This window comes from Macrobrachium nipponense, chromosome 32, assembly GCF_015104395.2.
Source record: "Macrobrachium nipponense isolate FS-2020 chromosome 32, ASM1510439v2, whole genome shotgun sequence".
In the NCBI taxonomy this organism is placed as follows: Eukaryota; Metazoa; Arthropoda; class Malacostraca; order Decapoda; family Palaemonidae; genus Macrobrachium; species Macrobrachium nipponense.
The window spans coordinates 43,207,349-43,229,457 of record NC_061094.1 but is presented as its reverse complement, the minus strand read 5'-3'; the positions used below and the strand labels follow the sequence as shown (position 1 = coordinate 43,229,457).

The following is a 22,109-nucleotide window of genomic DNA, read 5'->3' as shown; positions in this document are numbered from 1 at the left end:
TGATTTAAAACTAAAGAAAATTTTCTACCAATAAGCAGGCCCAAAACCATACTCTACAAGTAGACATTTATCGAGATTTATCTGACTGATTTTCTCAAATCTAAATCAAAAATTCTACCGATATAAGGAGCATGTCAAAGACCCACTATCCCTAAATCCAAGTCATTCATTGCGATTTTGGATGAATTTCAACTCATTGTATTATAAAAGACCTGTAAGTTGGGTACAATCAAACTTTATTTTAACCAAAAAGCACTGGTTTTATGCATAAAATGTAACATTTTAAACATTTTCATTTCATACTACAGAGTTGACTGGTAGGTATTTACCGGGCATGCGCACCGCGGTGCGCCAGCTGATTGCTGGCAAGAAGATGAAGAGTAACCCAACGTTCTCCGATTAGACCCAAAGTAACGAACTTCATTGGCAGCGTGTCTGTATTTCTACGTATTAACGTGAGTTGCTTACACATAAAATTACTGTGAAAATACGTAAGGTTGAAATCTATTTATGCTAACCATTGAAATTCTATTTATTTGTAACTTAGCAGGTAACATAGAGATCCAGATAGTGAGTCCACTAGGCTGTGATGGAAGGTGAACAGGAACTAGGCCTAGCCTTCCTTTATTTCCATGGTTTGATATGATGCCATTGCTATAGTAATTCGATATTTTAAGACGACATCACTGCGAGTATCTTTTCTGCTCCTTGTTAGCATTTTGTCGCTAAATAAGTTGCCAAAATTCGAAGGATACCTAGGTAGGCTACACCCTACTAGTAGTTTCTTGAAATACTAGCTAGGTAGGCCTAGTCTCAAATTAACTTCGTAACAGAAGTATACGTAAAGATGGTATTTACGGAAAGATAGTATCTCAGTTTTCCCTGGTGCATCGACATAGAAAGAGAATTGTTCACAAATTAAAAAAATATATTGGCGTTTTTTGTCAACTGCTGATTAGGCTACTACCTAGCCTACTAGGGTAGATCATCACAGCAGGCCAAGCAGGCCACCTACCATCAATGCAAGCCACCCTCCGAAAAAGTACATTATAACGCGTCCTGACACCCGAGATGGGCATCAGTCGCGACTTGTTGTTGGTGAGAAACGGAGCTAAAGACCTCTACTCTCCTTTCGAAGTAAGTATTTTCTCCAAAGTTAGAAATTAAGGCCAAATTTTAAGATTTAAACAGAGGGTACTGAAAACGGTCTCAAACGTATACGTGCAAAATTCTCACCAAAACGCGCTTCAACATTTTTACTTACAACTCGAGGTATTTAGAAGATTGACGCCATCTCGATGTTTACGGAGTAGCTTGTGTCAATAAACTAACCATTTCCTGTGATAAATCCGCACACCACTTGTACCCACAGACGCTGGAGCACTTTTATCACAACAATCGAAACACGATTTCTCATCAACAACAAAGCCAGGCGTAAACAGCTGTTGGGGTAGAAGATGCGAGAAGCGTGCTCTTTGGCTAATTTTTAAATAAGTAGTAAAACATCATATTTTACATATTTATGATGATTAATTTGAAAATATTCGTTATTGAAAAAGTAACTAGACTCTGACTCAAATTTAAGTAATTATTTTTCTGAATTAGAACGTTCTTTCAAGTTCTGTATTATGACGTTCACGACATCTTGACTTTCGTACCTATTGTAAATAATTGCTATAAACTCAACTGTCATTGCAGAACAGTTTCCAGTTATTCATGCAAATTGTTATCAGCTATACATGTAATTGTTATAATCGTAATGCGCATATATATCTTTATTATTTACTTTTTGGATATATGAAGATGTTTTACTGCTGGATTATCGCCGTAGTGTGACGCAATTTCGTTTTCGGTCCATGGGGCCTCTTGTTCCTGTTTTTCGCACCATAAGAAATTATGGGGTCCGAATTTGCAATGACCAAGAAAGTTCGTTAAAAGAGGAAAGTTAGCATTGAGGGCATATGTTTGGACTGAGAAAAATACAAATTTATTCAATAGCTAGCTTGGTAAAAAATACTTGGTTATAAAAACTTGATTGACAACTAAGCAGCATGTCTACTATGGGTTTCAGAGACAGTGCAAGCAGGTTTTTGGGCAATACTATTTCTGTAACGAACACTCTTAACAGAACGAGATTTTGCTATAGTGCATTACACCCAGTGCCGTAATTTATAAGGGTATCGTGAATCACTAATCGTAAAGAATAACGACACTGTCCTTGTACCAACCAGAGACAAAAACTCCATTATGCAGAAATGGATACGAACACGCGTATAAAGCTCCACCTACCCTCTCCCCACCCCCCCCTCTCCACCGCCATCCTTTTCTTCTTCGTTCCTCCGCCGCCTTTCTCTCTCTCTCTCTCTCTCTCTCTCTCTCCTCTCTCTCTCTCTCTCTCTCTCTCTCTCTCTCTCTCTCTCTCTGTTGCCATTCGGTATGTGTTGACCCTCCAAACTGGGTATAAGACTACACACACAACGTTGAAATTGGTGAAATTAGGCTATGTATTGGAAGTATATATACATAAATATTAAAGCAATTTTTATCATTATTGCATTACTATGACAACTAGAATTCATGGAAACAGTTTATAACCTGTTAAGCGTCACCCACGTAATAATACGTTTACCCGCGATCTACTCGGTAGCGCCTTCAACGGGATATTACGTTCAAGACTTTAACTGTGCTTGTCAAGCCGTCAGCCCCGTAATAATACGTTTACTCGTATAGAAAGTGTAGGTACATCATTTGGTAACACTCTCAGCACATGGGAAACTTATTTCCAGCCTGGCAACTCTTTCCTGGTGGTCGCTTATGCTAGAAAAACTGCCTGTCCCTGTTGGTTTTCTTTCAATACGCTTCGGGCGTTTTATCGAGACAAATTGGATTTCGCGTCTTTCACAATGAATGTCCCAAGAGGAGGCATATTTCTTTAGGTGAGAATCAATCAAATACTAGATGAGGAGTGTGATATTGATAACCTATTTGATGATGAGAGCTCTAGTTCTGAATCCTCCAGTGATGATACAAACTTTTATTCCAATTGCGGAGTGAAGATGACTTTCTTTGCCGAGTGACTGGACTCCGAGAGAGAGAGAGAGAGAGAGAGAGAGAGAGAGGAGAGAGAGAGAGAGAGAGAGAATTTCCTACAGTTAATTACAGTATGAATAACAAGCATAAAAATCAATATTAACTTTGAAAACTATCATCAGTGCTATGATCGCTGATTACAAAAAAAAGCGTGACGGTACGTTAGCAGCGAGCTCATCAGGGGCGGACGCTTAACAGGATAATGGAACGGCGTATGTGTGAAGCCTCCACTAATGTGCAACGATGATTTTGCCATTCTTAGCATGCAAACATTAAAGCATGCAACATTAAAGGTTACATTTATTTCTGGCATACGATTATTTAAGAAATTCAAAATACTAATAAAGACTGAAATCAATGAAAAGTGCTAGCAAAAACAAAAAAGAAAAAAAAAAAAAACAAAAAAAAAAAAAAAAAAAAAACGTAGTCGTTCCTCTATGCACTTTTTCCGTTATCGTTCCTCTATTGGTTTTCGGCAAGCCAGATGTACGAAAAACGTTAGAAACATTTGATTTTATCTACGTTAGAAATATCTGTAATTTTTCGGGGTAATTTGTTGCAAAAAAGGGATAATATACATTGATTAAATCAAAATTTTTAAATAACTATGTAAATTTAAACTAAATAACGAGTAAAGTAAACAGTTTAGGGAATAAAACTTTGCAGTTTCGTCGTCTGTCGTCGTCTGTCGTCGTCTGCTGTTTGTAATTGTGTTTATGGCGCGCCGCGCTTAAAAACCAGGAACAGCAACGGGTTTAAAGTGCAATGTGGAGTGAACTGAGACCAAAATGTGTATAATAACAATCAAATAAGCACTGTGGAGTTTCAGTTGTGATGGCAGTAAGGATAAAAACCGCCGATTACAAGGTAAGAATGAATTCAGTTCCAACCATAACCCCGAATAACAAGTTTCATACTTTCACTAATATAGGCAACAAAATGTTGTTTTATTGTGCTGATTACAACTGCAATCTTGAGTAAGATCAATAAAACGTTACATACATACGCTACCATTTTTCAATGAGTGCTGGGAAGGCTGGGGAAAGATGGTGGCCGTCACTGATGAGAACCGTCCATGAAAAACGTAGCCGCCATATTGGATTTAAAAACTGCCTTGAAAACATATTTTACGAAGAGCTCACATGCTTATTTTAGTTCGTATGGGGCTTTCATATATCACAATATGTTGACGAAACTTCAGTCTTTTAAATGGTATGCTTAGAGTTGCAATTGTATTCATGTTTCACCAATTAAATATCGAGTGAATAAGACCCGTCTACCGTGATGAGGGTTGGCCTGTTGTGATGTTTCCCCCTATAGCCCGTGTGGAATGTAGGCTGTTGATTAGGTCTGCATACGAGTTTGACAAATCACAGATCCATGTCGTCCACCCGTATAATTTAACTGTTAATTTAAAATACCTCCATTCATGATGTACAGATTGGTTGATTTAAATTGATTAGCTATACCTAGAAGTTGGTAAAACTGGTGTGACAACATAGGCTAGGTAGCCTGTAGGCCTAGGTTATTGGCTATACTCTGTTTTTTTCCATCTGTCCATCTGCCTGTGGTGTTTTCGCATGGTAACACTGCGTCCCGGGCTTTAAATACCTAGTTACGCTATGTCTAAGTTTGTTCATACACGAAACAAACCTTCGGTTTTAACATTAGGATTTACTAGCGCCAAGCTGGAAACCGGTAGAATTAAAATTACACTTGTGAGATCCAGGGACTAATGGCATCTATACCAGGTCACGGGGCATGTATACCCAGAATGCCCACGGCTACCTGTGACCCACCAGTTATTTTCCTACTGCCTTTAAGATAAGACGTGTTACTGTCTATCTGATTTAAAGCCGGTTTTTCAGTTTGGCCGTTCTTTTACCATTTCATTTTTTATTTTTCATTCCTTTTCTTTCTCCAAGTGTGATCAGTGTGTGGTAAGAGTGTATACGTGGTATGATGGAGAATTTTGCCTCAACATCGGGATCGTCTACCGTTTCGAAGAGGAGACAAAGGAAATGCCCAGGAGTCAGTGGCTTTCCATGTTCTAGGTTCCTAACTTCGGTGTCGACGGATCCTCATCCAACGTGTAGTAGGTGCAGGGAAAACGTATGTACGGTTACTAATCCGTGTTCTGTTTGTCGCGGTTGGTCGGTGGAACAGTGGAAGAAGTTCTATGGGAAAAGCCAATACAAAAGGAAGGTGGTGACGCCATCTTTGGATGACCAAACCTTACCGGCTTCTTTGTATCGGCAATAACCAGGCTGCTCCATATGTTCTCCACCTGCGTTTGATTTGTCTCATACCCCTTCGGTTTCTCCTAGCGGTTCTGTATCGGAAACGTCACGGTCAGGGTTATTTTAGGTAAATAGGTAAAAGGATATCTGGGTTATACATTTGCAACTGAAAAGTTTTAATAATTTACTGTATGCGAATTACACCGTTAATATTCGAAATAAGATATTATTTAATGCCCAGGACGCAGTGTTACCATGCTCAGATACCACAGGCGGATGGACAGATGGAAAAAAACAGAGTATAGCTTTGATCCACAGTAGCAGTTGCTTCAGAATAGGGAAGCACGGAAGCACAACTGTCATAAACTTGACATTTGTTCATACGCGAACAAACCTTCGGTCTTAACAATCTGTCATTTCGCAGTTGCGTAAGTCTGACCATTATATTAGTTACTGGTCTGCTTCTTTTACCCAGGCTAACTAATTGACCATAGGTAGTTTTATTAGAACTCGACCTTCAAGCTCTAGACCAGATCCTATTAAACTAACTCATACTCAGTTTTTTTCCATCTTCCCACCCGCCTATGGTGTTTGTGCGTGGTAACACTACATCCTGGGCTTTAAATAGTTACACTGTGTAAGTTTTAGGTAAATAGTAAAAGGATATCTGGGTGTACATTTGCTCCTGAAAAAGTGTAATAATTTACTGTATGCGAATTACACCGTTAATATTCGAAATAGGATATTGTTATTATTTTGTTTAAATGTAAGCTGCTATTTTGGGGTGCGAATGGAACAGCCAGACGCAGGTGGGGGGGGGGAAAAAAAAGAAAAGTGCTAAACGCACTTTATGAAAATAAGTTTTATATACTACTTTGTTATCAAGTTATTCACTGATATACGTACGTGTAATGAATTAACACATAGCTTAATAGCAGAGTAGGTGTGGTCCAATAAAGTTGACATCTTGCCGTAGTGAACAGCGAAAGAAGCAATTTTCCTGCTACTGTGTCTGGCTGTTCCATTCGCCACCCCGAAAAGGCAGCTTACATTCAACAATAACAGATAGATATCCTTTTATTAACCTAAAACATACACATAGCGTAGCTATTTAAAGCCTAGGATGTAGTGTTACCATGCCCAAACACCACAGGCGGGTGGACAGATGGAAAAAACCGAGTATAGTACTGCTTAAGAGATAGTAAACTCCAAAACCACCAGTTTTCCCTGCTAAACAAAGCACTGCATTTGTGATATAGCCTAGACTAGCTGAAACTATTCAAGAGACCAGTGTATTTAATTTGACAAGTGAAATATTCTTTTTGAAAATTACCGACTAAGGAACTACAATAATTTTATCTTTGCAGTATATTTTAGTTTGTATTACTGCTGGTGGTTTTCATTAGCAAAAGAATTTGTGGCTTAACCATTTGCTTCTTGATCTATCTAACTGTTTGCTGTATTACCTAATTTGTAGTGATATTCATCAGAATGCATTTTATTTGAATAATTAGCCCTTGTTATCTGTAGCCGACTTCCTGGTATAGTTTGGTTTTTCCGCAATATATTTTATATTTCAGAATGGACTCTCCTGATATTGAGGGTGCCACTTCAAAAACACCTGAGGGTAAAAATACAGAGGACTCGGTAGAATTTGAGAAGAAACAAGTTAACCTCAGCTTTGGACTTGATTTATCTGTAAGTAATAAGTAAAATTACTTGTATCTTTGACCCAATAATTGCTATACATTACTTTCAGATTTGGTTCAGATATTTAGGTGGTAATTGATATTACTAAGATGGCAAATTACTTTCATGTTGGATATGCTTCAACTGAAGGTTATTGGAGCATGGTAAAAAGGTAGTAACACCGCTTTAATGGGCTTCTGTACTTATCAACTACATTATTACTGTAAATATTTTTGACGAGTGACATCACTATATATGTACAGGCAGTCCCTGGGTTACGACGGGGGTTTCCGTTCTTAAGACGCGTCGTAACTCGAAAATCGTTGTAAGCCGGAACGACGTTGGAAAAATGTCTTAACCCCTTCTTTACCGGGTGGGTGACCAGAATGTAAACATTGCGTTCGCTGCCGAACTGAATCTCTCGGTAGTGACTCCAGTTTGGAGGGGTGCCGATCGTAAAAATATTTGCCAAAAATACAACTAATCAAGACAGGCTAATGAAATTATCAGGTATATTAGCACTATAATAATGTATATTCTCTTGTTAGTTTTATCATCCTACAGGGAAAATAAATGATTTTATGAAAAAATGTTGAAACTCAGTGTCCCTTGTACAAGGGACACTGGTGGTCGGTGAGAAAACTACAGTCTTGAATAGAAATTCGGTCTTACAGAATGTTGGTATATCGCACCTGGAACATGCACATAAAGTATTCATCAAAATAGAACAGTAAAATAAGCACGTAATAACAAAAAAAGAGCAAAAACTAAAGCAAAAGCCCAGCCAATACATATGGAAATCACAAATTTTATAGTATATCTTTCAAAAATTGGTCGATGTCATTTTCTACGTTTTCTAAGATTAGTTTAATCACAGAAACAACTTTAGGGGCATCAGGGGTATCTAAACTAATTTTTCAAGTTTCTTGTCCTCAGAAAAATTGTTTTCACTTTTTTTCTCTGGTTTGGTTTTTTATATATAAAGTTACTATAAGGCTTTATTTTTATCTTCATTTATCTGGTGTTCATATCTTTTATTTGTAAATGTAATACGTGAATAATAAATAAATACAGTAAATGATGATACCAAACTGGTGGTTTTATAACTTGGGTAGAAGTTATTACATGTTTACGCTTGTCTGGTTTTGTGATTTTTGTTGAGACGCAGTTCATCTGTTCACCTACACACTACTATAAGCAGTAATAATATTGTTTTACTTTGGGTCATCATACGTCTGTCTGTGGCATCGTGTCATACTGTTTATTTTGCTCCAAACTCTTCAAACCGAAATTACAGAATGATTGGAAGTCCCTATCTGAAAAGAGGAGTTTTGGTGGTACTATGCGTACCACCTTTATGCACCCGGTGCGGTGTAGTAGACTTGAATGGTGGTACCCACCTACCTCCAAACAAACTTTCGGTAATGAAGAGGTTAAACTAATAAATAGTTATAAAAACCTTACTTGTAATCCTTTGATTACACTACATGTTGTTTCCTGTAGTTTTGTGTACAAACTGGAGTTATTTTCATAAAAAAATGCTGGTTCTTGAAGGTAAAAACTATTGTAATCCTCTGGTGACACTACATTCTAGAAGTTTTTATGTACAACCTGGAGTGATTTTGCCTAATCTTGAGGGCTACAAGAACAGTTGATTACTATTTACATATCATATAGACTAATTAAGTAAACGTTATCTTTAAATAGGCTTATATTAGTATCAACCAAAACATTTACTGGCATGAGTCAGAGGCCATTTAATGAAACGAACAACTTCCCTCTGCTCCCTAATCTGTTCAGAAAATAAACGTTACGTCAATCCCCAAGACCATTGTTGCAAGACACTCTCTCTCTCTCTCTCTCTCTCTCTCTCTCTCTATCTCTCTCTCTCTTCTCTCTCTCTCTCTCTCTCTCTCTCTCTCTGATCAAAATTATGGATAAATGTCTCTTGGATACTTCGATTTGCCAAATCTTGAGGGCTACAAGAACAGTTGATTACTATTTACGTATCATATAGACTAATTAAAGTAAACATATCTTTAAATAGGCTTATATTATTAGTATCAACAAAACATTTACTGGCATGAGTCAGAGGCCGTTTAATGAAACAAACACTTCTCTGTCCTATCTGTTCAGAAAATAAATGTTACGTCTATCCCCAAGACCATTGTTGCCAAGACGCCTCTCTCTCTCTCTCTCTCTCTCTCTCTCTCTCTCTCTCTCTCTCTCTCTCTCTCTCTCTGATCAAAATTACTGGATAATGTCTCTCTTTTGGATACTTGGGATTTGCATTGTAATCTAACCAGGAAACTTAGTTTTGTTATTATTACTGGAAGAACAAGCAATGATTTTTTTCATTATTTGCACTTTTGGACTGTTATAAACTTTGCGCATCGCAAGCTAGTATTCATTCGCTCGGAAACTAGTTCCGCATATGAGGCGTCACTAAAAAAATTAGAAAAATACGACATAAAAAGTGTCGAAAATCATCATAACCTGAAAATGTTTGTTGTAATCTAACCAGAAACTTATTATTTTTAATTATACTGTGCTAAACTATAAAGGTTTTTATCATAGTAAGCGTTTTTTTAAAGCGTCGTTACTTGGAGCTTCAGAAGCGTCAGTGTCGTAACGTTGGAACAAACGTCGTAACCCAGGGCGGATTTTTCAATGAATATTTAAGAGAAACCGTCGTAACCTTGGAACGTCGTAAGCCAGAGCCGTCGTAACCCGGGGACTGCCTGTACTTTATAAAGTAAATCTCCATAATTGAATTCTAAGTATAGAATACAAGTTAGTTTAGATTATGAATTATTTGGAATAACTATTAACTGTAAGATATGTAAAATATGTTCAAGTGCTGGCAGCAGGTAAATGAGGGGATGGGAGACACAGTCATTCACTTGATTCTTGAATTGCTTTGTGTTTGGGCACACTACTGTCAGCAAGTGTGCAGTTCACCAATAGGAACATGGCTGCTGTACTGAGCAAATTGCACCCTTCATTACTTCAATCTTCAGGACCTTGCACAGTGTGATGGCTGTACCTGCCTCTTCAATTGATACCACTGTTCCTGCATTGACTACTCTGAGGTATCCTGTTAAGACAAAGTGGCTACTGAAGGTGCTTTGGCCTTTTCTTGGGTTATCAGGGTCTGGGGAATCTGTCCCTCGTGACCTCCCTGAATCTCTTCATCTTGCTTTCCAACCACTTCAACTCCCTTTCCTCACTGTCTTAAGTGCTGAATCGCCAAAAGTGCCCAAGTACATGTCTTGATAGCCTAAATTTCATGATCGTAAAATAACAAGTTCTTGGTTAAGCGCTTCTCATGCTTCTGTAGGCTATTGGCTGCTCTGGTTCTTCAAGACCTATTTGATAAATCCCAGAATGTTCATATATGGTTCCTTGACCATCATGGGCATGACTGTACTCCAGTGTTTATTTAATAGTACTATCTTGTTACATGGGACAGCTGGTGCATGCTCTTGATTTCCTAGATTAGCTAATGGGACCAGCCTGGGTGGATTTGGTTTGCTGCTGCTGAGGGTCCTTTGAGAGTAAGAGAGACATTGCATTGCTGTGAGGACCTTGGTTGCATAATGTGTGAAATGTCCTCAGGGAAATGATAGGCAATCCACTTGTATAAAGTTATATGAAGTTGTAATTGATTAAATAAATTCTCTCTCTTTTTGCAAAAACAAACCCTTCAGGACAACCCCATGGGAGTTAAAGATATTTTATATTCTGTAAAAGATGTTTTATATTCTGTAACTATTTAAGGGCTTAAAGAGCCCCAGTCAAATTTAATTTTATCTACAAGGTTTATAGTTTGATTTTTAAGAACTTGGAAATATAGAAGATTGGATATTAGTATTCTAGTTAACGTTGAATCATTGTAATGTAAATTTGCGACATGAATGTAATCGTGATTTCCAAGACATGAGTTCTGTATATATTTGTTTTCATTGAGAAATAAGTGTTACATGTGATCTAAAATTTAGGATAGTTTTATTGGATTTAATTTGCCAGATCTTCATTGAAATATTTAAATCATGAAATCAGTTTTGAATTTTCAGGATGATGCCATACTGAGGGAAGGCCCTTCAAGTAGTAATCTCTCTCTTTCACTAATATTTGAAAGAAGGGCACTATCTAAGAGTAAGTAATTGACAGTTTGTTTATAGCTTAGTAACAAGGGGTACTTCTTTATATTTTTTTTTACATTAATATAAGGGATTGCTTTTGCTCCTATGTAAGAAAGTATGTATGTATAGTTATTGGCTCATTTCTCATACTTGACCAGATGTAGTTTATGCTCTATTTCCAAATAATCAGATAACGACAAAAGTTAGATAATTTTAATTGTTCTACAATTAAATGTTTTGTCAATTGGTGCCTTGTAAGTATAGGGCTTTAGTCTTATATTGTGAGTAAGATTGTGCAAGAGGGTGAAAGAGACCATTTACAGGTCAGAGAATTACAGATCAGATCCACATAACAAACACATATAACAGCAAGGCAAGTAAGAAAACTACTTGAGAGATAATTATCAAGGTCAAAATATTAATGATAAATAGTGTATGAAATTGTTGTAAGAATAGAAATCTTTCTTAAAACAATTTTTCATAGTTAATCACTATCTCCACTTTGCCTCATTGTTTTAGCTCAAATATTTTTAGTTTCCCTAATTTTTGTTTGTTCATTTACGAAACAAACCTTTGGTCTTAACATTAGGATAAATACTTAGCGCCAGCTGGAAACTGGTAAATTTTAAAAATTGTGTACACAAGGGAAGGCAAGAACCTGCGATGTGTAGAGATTAATTCATATTGAGCAATTCAAGAAGGCGTCTGTCTGTTCATTGAAATTTGAGAGTTGGTTCATTGTTACAATAAACCACTTTCAATTTCCGGTACATAAAAGATGTTGCCCAGAGGTCCTTGGACACATTTTCCTTGGGTTCTTTGGTGGCTGCTCAACAAAATGTTATTGTTAGTATACAATAAGGTTTTGTACATACTTACCTGGCAGATATATACTTAGCTATACGTCTCTGACGCACGACAAAGAATTCAAAACTCGCGGCACACGCGACAGGTAGGTCAGGTGATCTACCTTACACGCCGCTGGGTGGCGGATGTAAGAACCAATCTCCCTTTCCAGCCAGAATTTTTCCTTCCACCGGTCTCCTGAGGGGAGGCTGGGCGGGCCATCAATCGTATATATCTGCCAGGTAAGTATGTACAAAACCTTATTGTAATACTAACAATAACATTTTTGTACATGAACTTTCCTGTCAGATATATACTTAGCTGATTGACACCCTTGGTGGAGGGAAAGAGACAGCGGAATATAAATATGGAAAAAAGGGGAAAACAACACTAGTTGTAGGATGTAAAAAACAACCTTGGTTCTTACCTGTTTAGGCAGAAGACTTCGTAGTTACTGTCTATGAGTCTGCGTTGCCTTAAGAGCTTCAGCGAGGGCGTGACCTACAGCTGACAGACACTTTGGGTATATCAAAGGGATTTGGTTGTCCGCTTACTTGATAGAATCCGAGCAGGATCTGTCAACGGGGATTCGCCCACTTATATGACAGAACCTAACCACTATCATTGCAAGGAGCTCAAACATACACCGATCACCTAACCAATCTAATCATTGTTAGCACTACGAAATGAAAAACATGCCTACCCGCATGTTCTTTCAAACAACCAAAAACTTACAACCTAACAAGGGGAAAAAAATATATACTACTAAGGATATGTCTCAGCTCCCTGCCCCAGCACCGAATCCGCCGATACGTACGGGCCTAACCCGAAGCACTTTTCATACGTAATTTTGACGTCTCTCAGATAGTGGTTTGCAAAGACTGAGTTGCCAACGCCAGAATGTTGCCTTCATAATATTACTCAGGGATATGTTTTTGTTAAAAGTCAATGACGTGGCAATAGCTCTTAACTCATGAGCTTTGACCTTAAGAACTTTGTATTGACTTTCCTCACATATCGCATCGCTTCTTTCAACCATTGGCTCTGATAAAGAAAGAAAGCGCATTCTTCGAAAGTGTCCTCCTTGGATCTCTTACAGAGCACCAAAGGTTGACATCATTGCCCTTAAGTTTTTTCTTTCTCTGTAGATAGAATTTCAAACTTCTTACTGGGCAAAGAGACCTCTCTGCTTCCTCGTCCTACTAATGCAGACAATCCTTGTACTTCAAAGCTCCTAGGCCAAGGATTTGAGGGGTTCTCGTTCTTGGCTAAGAACGAAGGAAGGAATGAACAGATAGCTGCATCTCCTCTGAATCCCACATTTCTTCTAGTGCATGGAGTTCACTAACCCTTTTTGCGGAAGCCAATGCCATGAGGAAAATTGTCTTCTTCGTGAGGTCTCTAAACGATGCAGACTGAGGCGGTTCGAACTTATTGGACCTCAGGTAACGTAGCACTACATCCCAGATTCCAACTCAGAACCCCTGGAGAAACCTTCTTGGATGTTTCAAACGATCTTATTAGATCATGAAGGTCCTATCTTCTGAAATGTTTAATTGTTTCTGTGCCTAAACACTGCAGATAGCATGCTACGATAGCCTTTAATGGTTTGATACCGCCAATCCACTTTCTTCCCTAAGGAAAAGTAAGAAGTCTGCTATTTGTGTCACAGAGGTACTGGAAGAGGAAAAGTGATGGTTCCTACACCATCGCCGAAAGACGTCCCACTTCGATTGGTAGACTCTAAGGGTAGAAGGCCTTCTTGCTGCTGCGATAGCCGTTGCAACTCTTGCCGAAAAGCCTCTCGTTCTGACCAAACTTTTGACAGTCTGAAGCCAGTCAGATCTAGAGCGGGGAGGTTTTTGTGATACCTCTCGAAGTGGGTTGTCTGAGCAGATCGATCCTCTGTGGTAATGTTCTCGGAAGATCTACTAACATTCCAGTACTCTGTGAACCATACTTGTGCGGGCCAGAACGTGGCTACCAGCGTCATCCTTGCTGCCTCCGATTCTGCAAATTTCTTTAGAGTCTCTCCCAGTATCTTGAATGGAGGAAAAGCATACGTGTCTAGACCCTTCCAATCTAGTAGGAACGCGTCTATCGACACTGCCCTCGGGTCCGATATCGGAGAGCAGTAGTTGGCTATCCTCATATTCTTGGCTGTGGCGAAGAGGTCTATATGAGGTTTGCCCCAAAGCTTCCACAGGTCCTGGCAAACATCTTCGTGCAGAGTCCACTCTGCCGGCAGGACTTGATCTTTCCTGCTTAGGAGGTCTGCTCTGACGTTCTTTTCTCCCTGTACGAACCTGGTAAGGAGACAAATCTTCCTTTTTTCTGCCCAAAGCAGAAGTTCTTTTGCTGTCTCGTACAGGGAGAAAGAGTGAGTCCCCCCTTGCTTCCTGATGTAAGCCAGGGCCGTGGTGTTGTCCGAGTTGATCTGAACTGTTTGAAGCTAGACGTGGGGCTCGAAAGCTTTCAAAGCTAGCCAAACCGCCATCAGCTCCTTCTTGTTGATGTTGCCAGGTCACCTGTTCCTTGTTCCAGGTGCCTGACACTTCTCTTGAGCCGAGCGTCGCTCCCCAACCTGTTTCCGAGGCGTCGGAATACAACACTTGGTTGGGGTTCGGAATGTGAAGGGACATCCCTTCTGCAAACTTGAGAGGGTTGGCCCACCAAGAGAGGTCCTTCTTTGATTTCCTTTGAAATCTCGAAGGAGAACTCTAGGTTTTGTGAACGACACCTCCAGTTTCGATGGAGAAAGAACTGGAGAGGTCTAGAGGTGCAACCTTCCTAGAGAAAGGAATTGCTCCAACGAGGAGAGTGTCCCCAACAAACTCATCCACTCCCTCGCTGTGCATACTTCTTTCTCTAGGAAGGCTTGACTTTCTCTGACCCTCGGGCTATCCGTTCTGGAGGACGGAAAAGCCCGAAAATCCAGAGAAGCCATCCGAATCCCCAGATAGATACGATCTTGACTGGGGATCAACTGAGACTTTTGAAAGTTCACCAAAAGTCCCAGAGAACTTGCCATGAAAAGGGTCTTTTGTAGGTCCTCCACCAAACATCTTTCCTGAGACTTGGCTCTGATCAGCCAGTCGTCCAAGTAAAGGGACCACTCTGACTCCCTCCAAATGTAGCCATCTTGCTACATTTTTCATTAGGCCTGTAAAGACCTGAGGGGCTGTTGAAAGGCCGAAGCACAAGGCCTGAACTGGAATATCCTTCCTCCCATCATGAACCTGAGGTATTTCCTTGACGAAGGATGGATAGGCACATGGAAGTAAGCGTCCTGGAAGATCAGGGACACCATCCAGTCCCTGGCCGAAAGGGCGCCAACACTGAGGATGTCGTCTCCATGGCGAACTTCCTCTTTTCTACAAAGAAATTCAGGGCGCTTACATCCAGAACCGGTCTCCATCCTCCTGAGGCTTTTGGAACTAGAAAAAGGCGGTTTGTAAAAGCCCGCTGAGCAAGGGTCGCTCACTAGCTCTATAGCCTCTTTCTCGAACATTTGTTCCACTGCTTGTGTTAAAGCAAGGCTCATGATGGGATCCCTGTACCTGGCCACCAACTCCCTCGGAGTCGTTGTCACGGTGGTCTTTCCGTAAAAGGAATCAGATATCCTTTCCTTATTATAGAGAGGGACCAGTTGTCCGCTCCTCTCTTTGTCCAGGCTTCCGAGAATCTTAGAAGTCTGGCACCTACTGGTGTTTGGAGGACTACTTCCCTACTTCTTAGCTCTGACAGAGCGTGAGAAGGATCTACCTCTCTTGAAAGTTCTATTACCCTCCTCGAGGTAGAAGGCTCTAGAATGGGGGGGTCCCCCCTCGAAAGGGCTCCTGTCTAGCTGGAGTCTCCTTCTAGTTCTTCGTCTGGAAGGAGTCTTAGGCTTCCGTGCCGACTGTGCGAGCATGTCCTGAGTCGCCTTCGCAGAGATAGATCCTGAGATGTCCTGGATTATCTTCTTTGGAAAAAAGCAGAGGCGAGAGCTGCGAATACAGGAGAGAGGCTCTTTGGGCATGCGAAACAGACTTCGTCAGAAACAAAAGAGTCAGAAGACTGATCTCTTCTTAAGGATCCCTGCCTCCAAAGAGGGAGGCTATTTCGCTCGATCCATCTCTAACTGCTTTGTCAATGCACGTTAGAACACTGTTTTAGATCTTCTGGCGAAATAGCATCCGGTTCTGAGTCTTCTTAGCCAAGACCCCCAAAGACCAGTCAAGGAAGTTGAAGACTTCCAAGACTCTAAACATTCCCTTCAGCAGGTGGTCAAGCTCGTTCATAGCCCAGGTCGTTTTAGCCGACAAAGAGCCGAGCGTCGTGCTGCATCCACCAGAGAAGAGAAGTCCGCATCCGCCGAATGAAGGAAGACCCAGACCTAAGGGTTCTCCAGACTCGTACCAAAATCCGAGTCTGCCCGTAAGCTTGGAAGGAGGGAAAGAAAACCACCGTTTTTCCCTTTCTCTTCCTTAGAAAGCAGCCAATCACCAACACCTCTCAAAGCCTTCTTCATTGAGATGGTTGGCTTCATCCTCACACAAGAGGAAACTTTCGTCTTCTTCGAAGTCGAGAATAAAGAGAGAGGAGACGGAGGAGCGACGGGAGTAAGGGAGTCTCCAAACTCTTGAAGAAGTAGATCTGTAAGGATCTTGTAGGACGAAACTGACGAGTCCTTCACCAAATCCTCTTCTGAAGGTTCAACTTCATCCACTGAAGAACCCTCCGCTTCTTTACGAGTGCAGTTAGCCTTCTCTAAAGAAATGCGCCTTCCAGAGAGTGTCTAGTAGTAAGACTGGCGCCTATCAGGGAAGCCAAAGTTTCTGGAGAGCTCCTCTCGAATGAGTCCTTCCTACTCTGATGAGTGCTTGCTCTTTGCTCCTTAATCCTACTCCTAGAATTCCGGGCTTCCAAGGGGAGCGCCTGCTAGGAGAGGGAGAGCCTACTATGACTCAAGGCGCTTCTCAGGCTCCATGCGCCGTGTTCAAAGGAGAGCGGCTGCCAGGCGAGCTGCGCCTACCATGAGGCGAACGCCTACTAGGCTCTTGGCGCCTACTTACAGGAGAGCGAAGGTCTGGAGAAGGTCGCTTACTAGGAGACCGGCGTCTACCATGCTCCACAAAACTTCGCACCCCGACTGTTGTTGTCCTCTTCAAAATCAAAAAGGTAGTCTCCCAGAAGAGACATATCTTTCAGGCTCTACGCGCCTGTCCTGAATCGAGCGGCTAAAAGTAGAGCCGCGCTTATCAGGAGAAAAGCGCCTATACAGGAGAAAAGCGCCTATCCTCCGCACCACGCTTGGGAGCGGGAGAGCGTTCTACTTGGGGAGTAGCGCCTACTAGGCTCAAGGCGCCTAACATAAGGCGAGATCCCCTGTCTCTAGACGAATCCATCAAAGAGTAGGCTCTCTTATCCGGGGAATGAAAGGATCTTCGTAAAAGAGCGCGAGGACGAGGCTGTACGCCTGTCTTTAGACGAACGCCTACTAGTCGCTAGATCCTTCCTACTGAGTATGTAGTCACCAGGAGAAAGCTTCTTGGGCGATTGATGCCTGGAAGACGACAAGCGCCTGCTGAGGGAAGAGCGCCTCCTTCCATCCGCTGATAAAGGAGAGAGAACCGACTCTGACTGAGACGGTAAGACAGGTGAAGGAATCCTAGACTTCTTGACAGGGAGAGAGACGTCTTTCCGACGCGTTCCTCCTGCCAAGGAGCCCGCCAGTGCCGAAATCTGCGCTTGCAGTCCCGCAAGAATTCGAGCTGGAGATCTTGTAAAATCCTCCACCGGAGAAGAGGCTCGAAGCCTACTATGAGGCGAGAACTCCTGCTCCCCCTCCTGGGTTTCTTGATCTCTACTTCCGGCTCTTCTGGAAAAACTTCCGGGCTGGAAGGAAAGGAGCCAGGCGCCTTCCAGGCTCTCTTCAGCGGGTCGTGAAGAATCCGAAGGCGCTCCATCCTCTTCTAGGTGAAGGTGAGGAAGACGAAGAGAAGCATTGGCGCAATACCTCCTTCTTCGCGCGAACAAGGGCAGCCTGGGTACGAGCATCAGGATCTACCGAGGGGACGCCTGATCGGTGGAGTTCTCCCTAACCTTCCTGCGGCTTTTGACTTTCCTCCTCCACTGGGACTGGGAGTCTGGAAGAGGTCTAGGCCTGGAAGCATTAAGGAGCCGATCAGACGCACCCTCCACTTGCACTGGGGTCACTGCACAATTCACCTTCACTACTCTTACCTTGCAACGAACGTATCTTCTTTCCATGCTAAGGATCGTGGCTCTCATGGTTGCCACTTCCGTAGTCGTATCCTTAGGTTCGATGCAGTGGCGCAGGAGCTGAAACTGGAGAAGGTTCTAATGCTACAACAGGATTTTCTTCTAACTCGCTAATACGAGACTTACTAGAACTCCTAGAAGAAGCCTTTCTCACCCTGTCTTTCTCTAACTTCCTCAAGTAGGAAGAAAGAGCCTTCCATTCACCCTCATCCAACTTTCTCACACTCATTACACGGGTTATCAAAAGAACATTCTTTACCTCTACATTTAAAGCAACTGTGTGAGGATCTACCGTAGCTTTCGGTAGTCTCACCCTTGCATTCATCCATAGCGCACAACTCTAAACATAGAAGATTTCTTAACCTCTAACTCAGACATCTCGAAATCAAAGAAAAATCCAAATCAATATCCAAAACAATCCACAAATGCGTATGCCAAGCCAACAAGATCAGGTACTTCACCGAAAGTCAGTCCAAATCCAAATACCACCGGCAACGAGAAATGAATAAAGCTGTCAGGAGGTAATAACCACAGGTGTAGTCGTCACCGGCGACAGAAAATTCTGCTGGAAAGGGAGATTGGTTCTTACATCCGCCACCCAGCGGCGGGTAAGGTAGAATCACCTGACCTACCTGTCGCGTGTGCCGCGTTTTGAATTCTGTCGTGACGTCAGACCGATTATAGCTAAGTATATATCTGACAGGAAAGTTCATGTACAAAATTGTGTAACTCATCCATCACCCCTGGCGGGTCAGTTGGTATCTTGTCTAAGATTATGGTATGAATGTGAAATGGATGAGATGTCTGGTCTCTTTCCTTTTCAAATTTCTTTCTCTTTCTTTACTTCGGGCAGTAAGAAGAGAGTACCATCATAAGCTGGAACGGACAGGTGAGTGAAGTAGCCATACTGTTAGAGTAATTATCAGTGTAAGGTACCTATCAGTAGCAAGACATTCCTCTCTTTAGCAAGAGGGAGAGGAATGATAACAAACCTACATAAGTGGATACATTTGTTTGTTAGTAGCACTAATATTCTTATCATCCTCAGGCAATGAACTATGACATTCATATATATCTTAGTTTTATTGTAGTGTCTTACCGAACAATTATAGAGCCGTGATTTCCACGAGCGGCAGGATACTAAATTCAAATTTAGCGCGTCGGCGTCGCCAACACTGGTGGTGATGACGTCATCTCCCTCCACTCGCGGGAGAACCGGTTTTAAACAACTGCCCAGGTGAATTCAATTCTTTTCCTGCCGGCGTCCCGGTGAACATCGGTGGTCGGTGCGGTTGGATAACTTTGCTTCGCTTTTTTCTTGTGGATTTGATCTTCGGAATTGGTGAAGTACTCTTTTTTGGCGTTGTTGTTATTTTGCTTTTATTTAGGCGTTGCCATGTCCGGATTCTAGTCGTCGGGTAGTTAGGTTTTGCATCTCAGGATGTAAAACTAGATTATCCAAGCTAGAGTATGATTCTCACACTAAATGTGTTAAGTGTAGGGGACAGGTTTGTTCAGCAGATCGAACATGTAACGAGTGTAGTGATTGGACTGATTCTCAATGGAAGTTTTTTAGTTCATACTCGGAGAAATTAGCTAAAGACAGAATTAGAAAAGCAGCGCTTAGGGAAAGTAGACTTAGCTCTGCTTCGTCTTGCGATGCATCTGTTCCTTCTGTTTCTCCTCAAATTGTTATGTCTCCATTTAACTACAACCTCCTATTCCTCCTACTAATCCCACTTCTCCGGCTTCCCGTGTAGTTTCTTCCGACACCATTGCCAGTCTGGAATCGAGGTTAGATCAGAAATTTTCGGTAATAGCGAATACGGTTTTGCAACTTGGTAATTCAGGTTAAGACGTTTTTTGGAGAAAGCGCCTCAGGTAAGATGTAGTTGAGGGTGCGTCTGTCTGTCCTGCACGTCTCCTAGACAAAGGTCACTGTCCAGCTCCCCGCACCGGGGAGAAGACATACCGGAAGTCCAAGGGAGTCGATCGGGATTTGCCCACAGACAGGCGCCTCTCTTGTTGAGCCTGTTGCGCCTCAACAGGGCTCGGTTAAGCGTTGGAAAGGTGTTGCGGTCAGACGCCTTTCAAATGATTCAAGCGATTCGTCTCCGGTCGCACGGCGCTCTTGGCGAGATTCGCCCGTTTCGCGTCCCTTAAAGAGGCGTTTCCAGGCGCCGATTCTTCGCCTCCTCCAGTCAAGCGGTATAACGGAGCCTGAGAGTAGGGTTGCTGCCTCGGCCGTTAGCGGTCTCGTCGTCGCCTCAAATCTGTGCCTTTTTCGGCTCCATCTACTAGTAGAGATGTGGTTTTAGCGCTGTAGCTAGCAGTTCTAAGGGTGGTTTCTTTAGGCGCTTTTTCGTCTGTTACGCCTGATGCGCCTGTTTCGCCTCGAATTCGGCGGCTCCGAGCGAGGCGCAAGTAGTTTTTCCGCCTCCTGCTGAACATTTAGGCTCTTCCAAGCCTACGTTAACTGTTTTTGATTCGTCTCTGGCGCCTTTGCGCAAGCAGTTAGAGATGTTAACCACTGGATGAATGAGTCCAAGGGTGGTTCGGAACCCTTCAGATCCTGGTTGTAGTTCCGTCTACTTCTTCGGCGGTATCGGAGAATGAAGAAGAAGTAGAGGAGGAGGATTCACATCACCTCTCGTGTTATTCACGTCTCCTTAGATTTCTTCTGGTATCTTATCCAGATTATTTTGAGAAAGCGGCTCCGCGCTCCCCAACTTCGACTTTTTTGATGAGGAGGAAAACTTCAGACCCTCTCCTCCACCTTGTTCTATCTAAAGCGGTTAGACATTCGTTGAAAGAGACGGAGAAATGGATGTCTATGAAAAGAGACTTAGGGAAGGCTCTTTTTGCTTACCCTCCCTCTAAGTTGCTTCGTAATAGGTATAGGTTTTATGTAACTGGGGGTAAGCTCCTTCTCTGGGAGTTTCTGCCTCCTCCCAGGGAGACTTCTCCAGTTTAATCGACTCCTCTAGAAGATCTGCTTTCGCCGCAGCGAAAGTTTTCTTACAGCGCCTGAGTTGGACCACGTTGTAAAGAATCAATTTAAACTTTTGGAAAGTCTTTAGCTTCCTTGAGTTGGACTATTGGCGCTTTAATTTAGCGGCCAAGATCGAAGACTGTCCTTCTCTTTCCCAGGAGTTAGCGGAGGATTGGATTGGGGTCCTGTCCTGTGCGGACAAATCCATTAGGGATGGATGTGATGAGTTAGCTTCGCTCATCGCCTTTGGTACCCTTAAGAAAAGGCAACTTTGGTGCTCCTTTGCTTCTAAAGGGTTTACGTCCCCAACAAAGTCTGCTCTCTTTGTTTGCTCCTTTTGTGAAAGATAACCTCTTTCCAGACGATGTAGTGTTGTCAATTTCGTCTGCGCCTAGATAAGAAATCTACTTCGGATTTACTGGCACAGTCTACTAAGAGACCTAAAGCTCCTGTGGAGACTGTTCCTTCGTTTCTCCTCTGGCCCAAGCGCCTTTTCGAGGGAGAAACCCAAGCGCTCTTTCGGCCGAAATCGAATTTGCGACCTCAGTCTAAGGCCTCGGCCAAGGTTAACAACCTTCCAAATGAAAGCTCGGTTCTTCATGCACCATGGGAGCCAGGCTGGCTCTGTTTTGGGAGGAATGGAAAACAGAGGAGCAGAAGCCTGGGTAGTGCAGTACTCAAGTTCGGCTATCGTATTCCTCTCGTTTGCACCTCCCTCGCTCTCACCTGTGCCAATTCCATTCCAGGCATACTCTCCGGGCTCAGACAAATTTCTGGCGCTAGCCGCAGAAGAAGGAAAGCGCTTGTCTCAAAGAAGCGATAGAACGATAGAAGGGGATT

At 42.2% G+C, this 22,109-nt stretch overlaps 1 protein-coding gene across 1 annotated transcript in view; it reads left to right on the top strand.

Annotated features, from left to right (window-relative positions):
* Positions 1–308: 308 nt before the first annotated feature.
* The window catches only part of LOC135207489 (non-canonical poly(A) RNA polymerase protein Trf4-1-like), a 201,766-nt gene continuing 179,965 nt past the window's right edge, over positions 309–22,109 (top strand). Inside the window, exons 1-3 of the mRNA XM_064239286.1 lie at positions 309–455; positions 6,911–7,028; positions 11,096–11,177. Coding sequence (XP_064095356.1) covers positions 6,912–7,028; positions 11,096–11,177 — 199 coding nt within the window. The 5' untranslated portion in view covers positions 309–455; position 6,911. The remainder of the gene's footprint in view (positions 456–6,910; positions 7,029–11,095; positions 11,178–22,109) is intronic.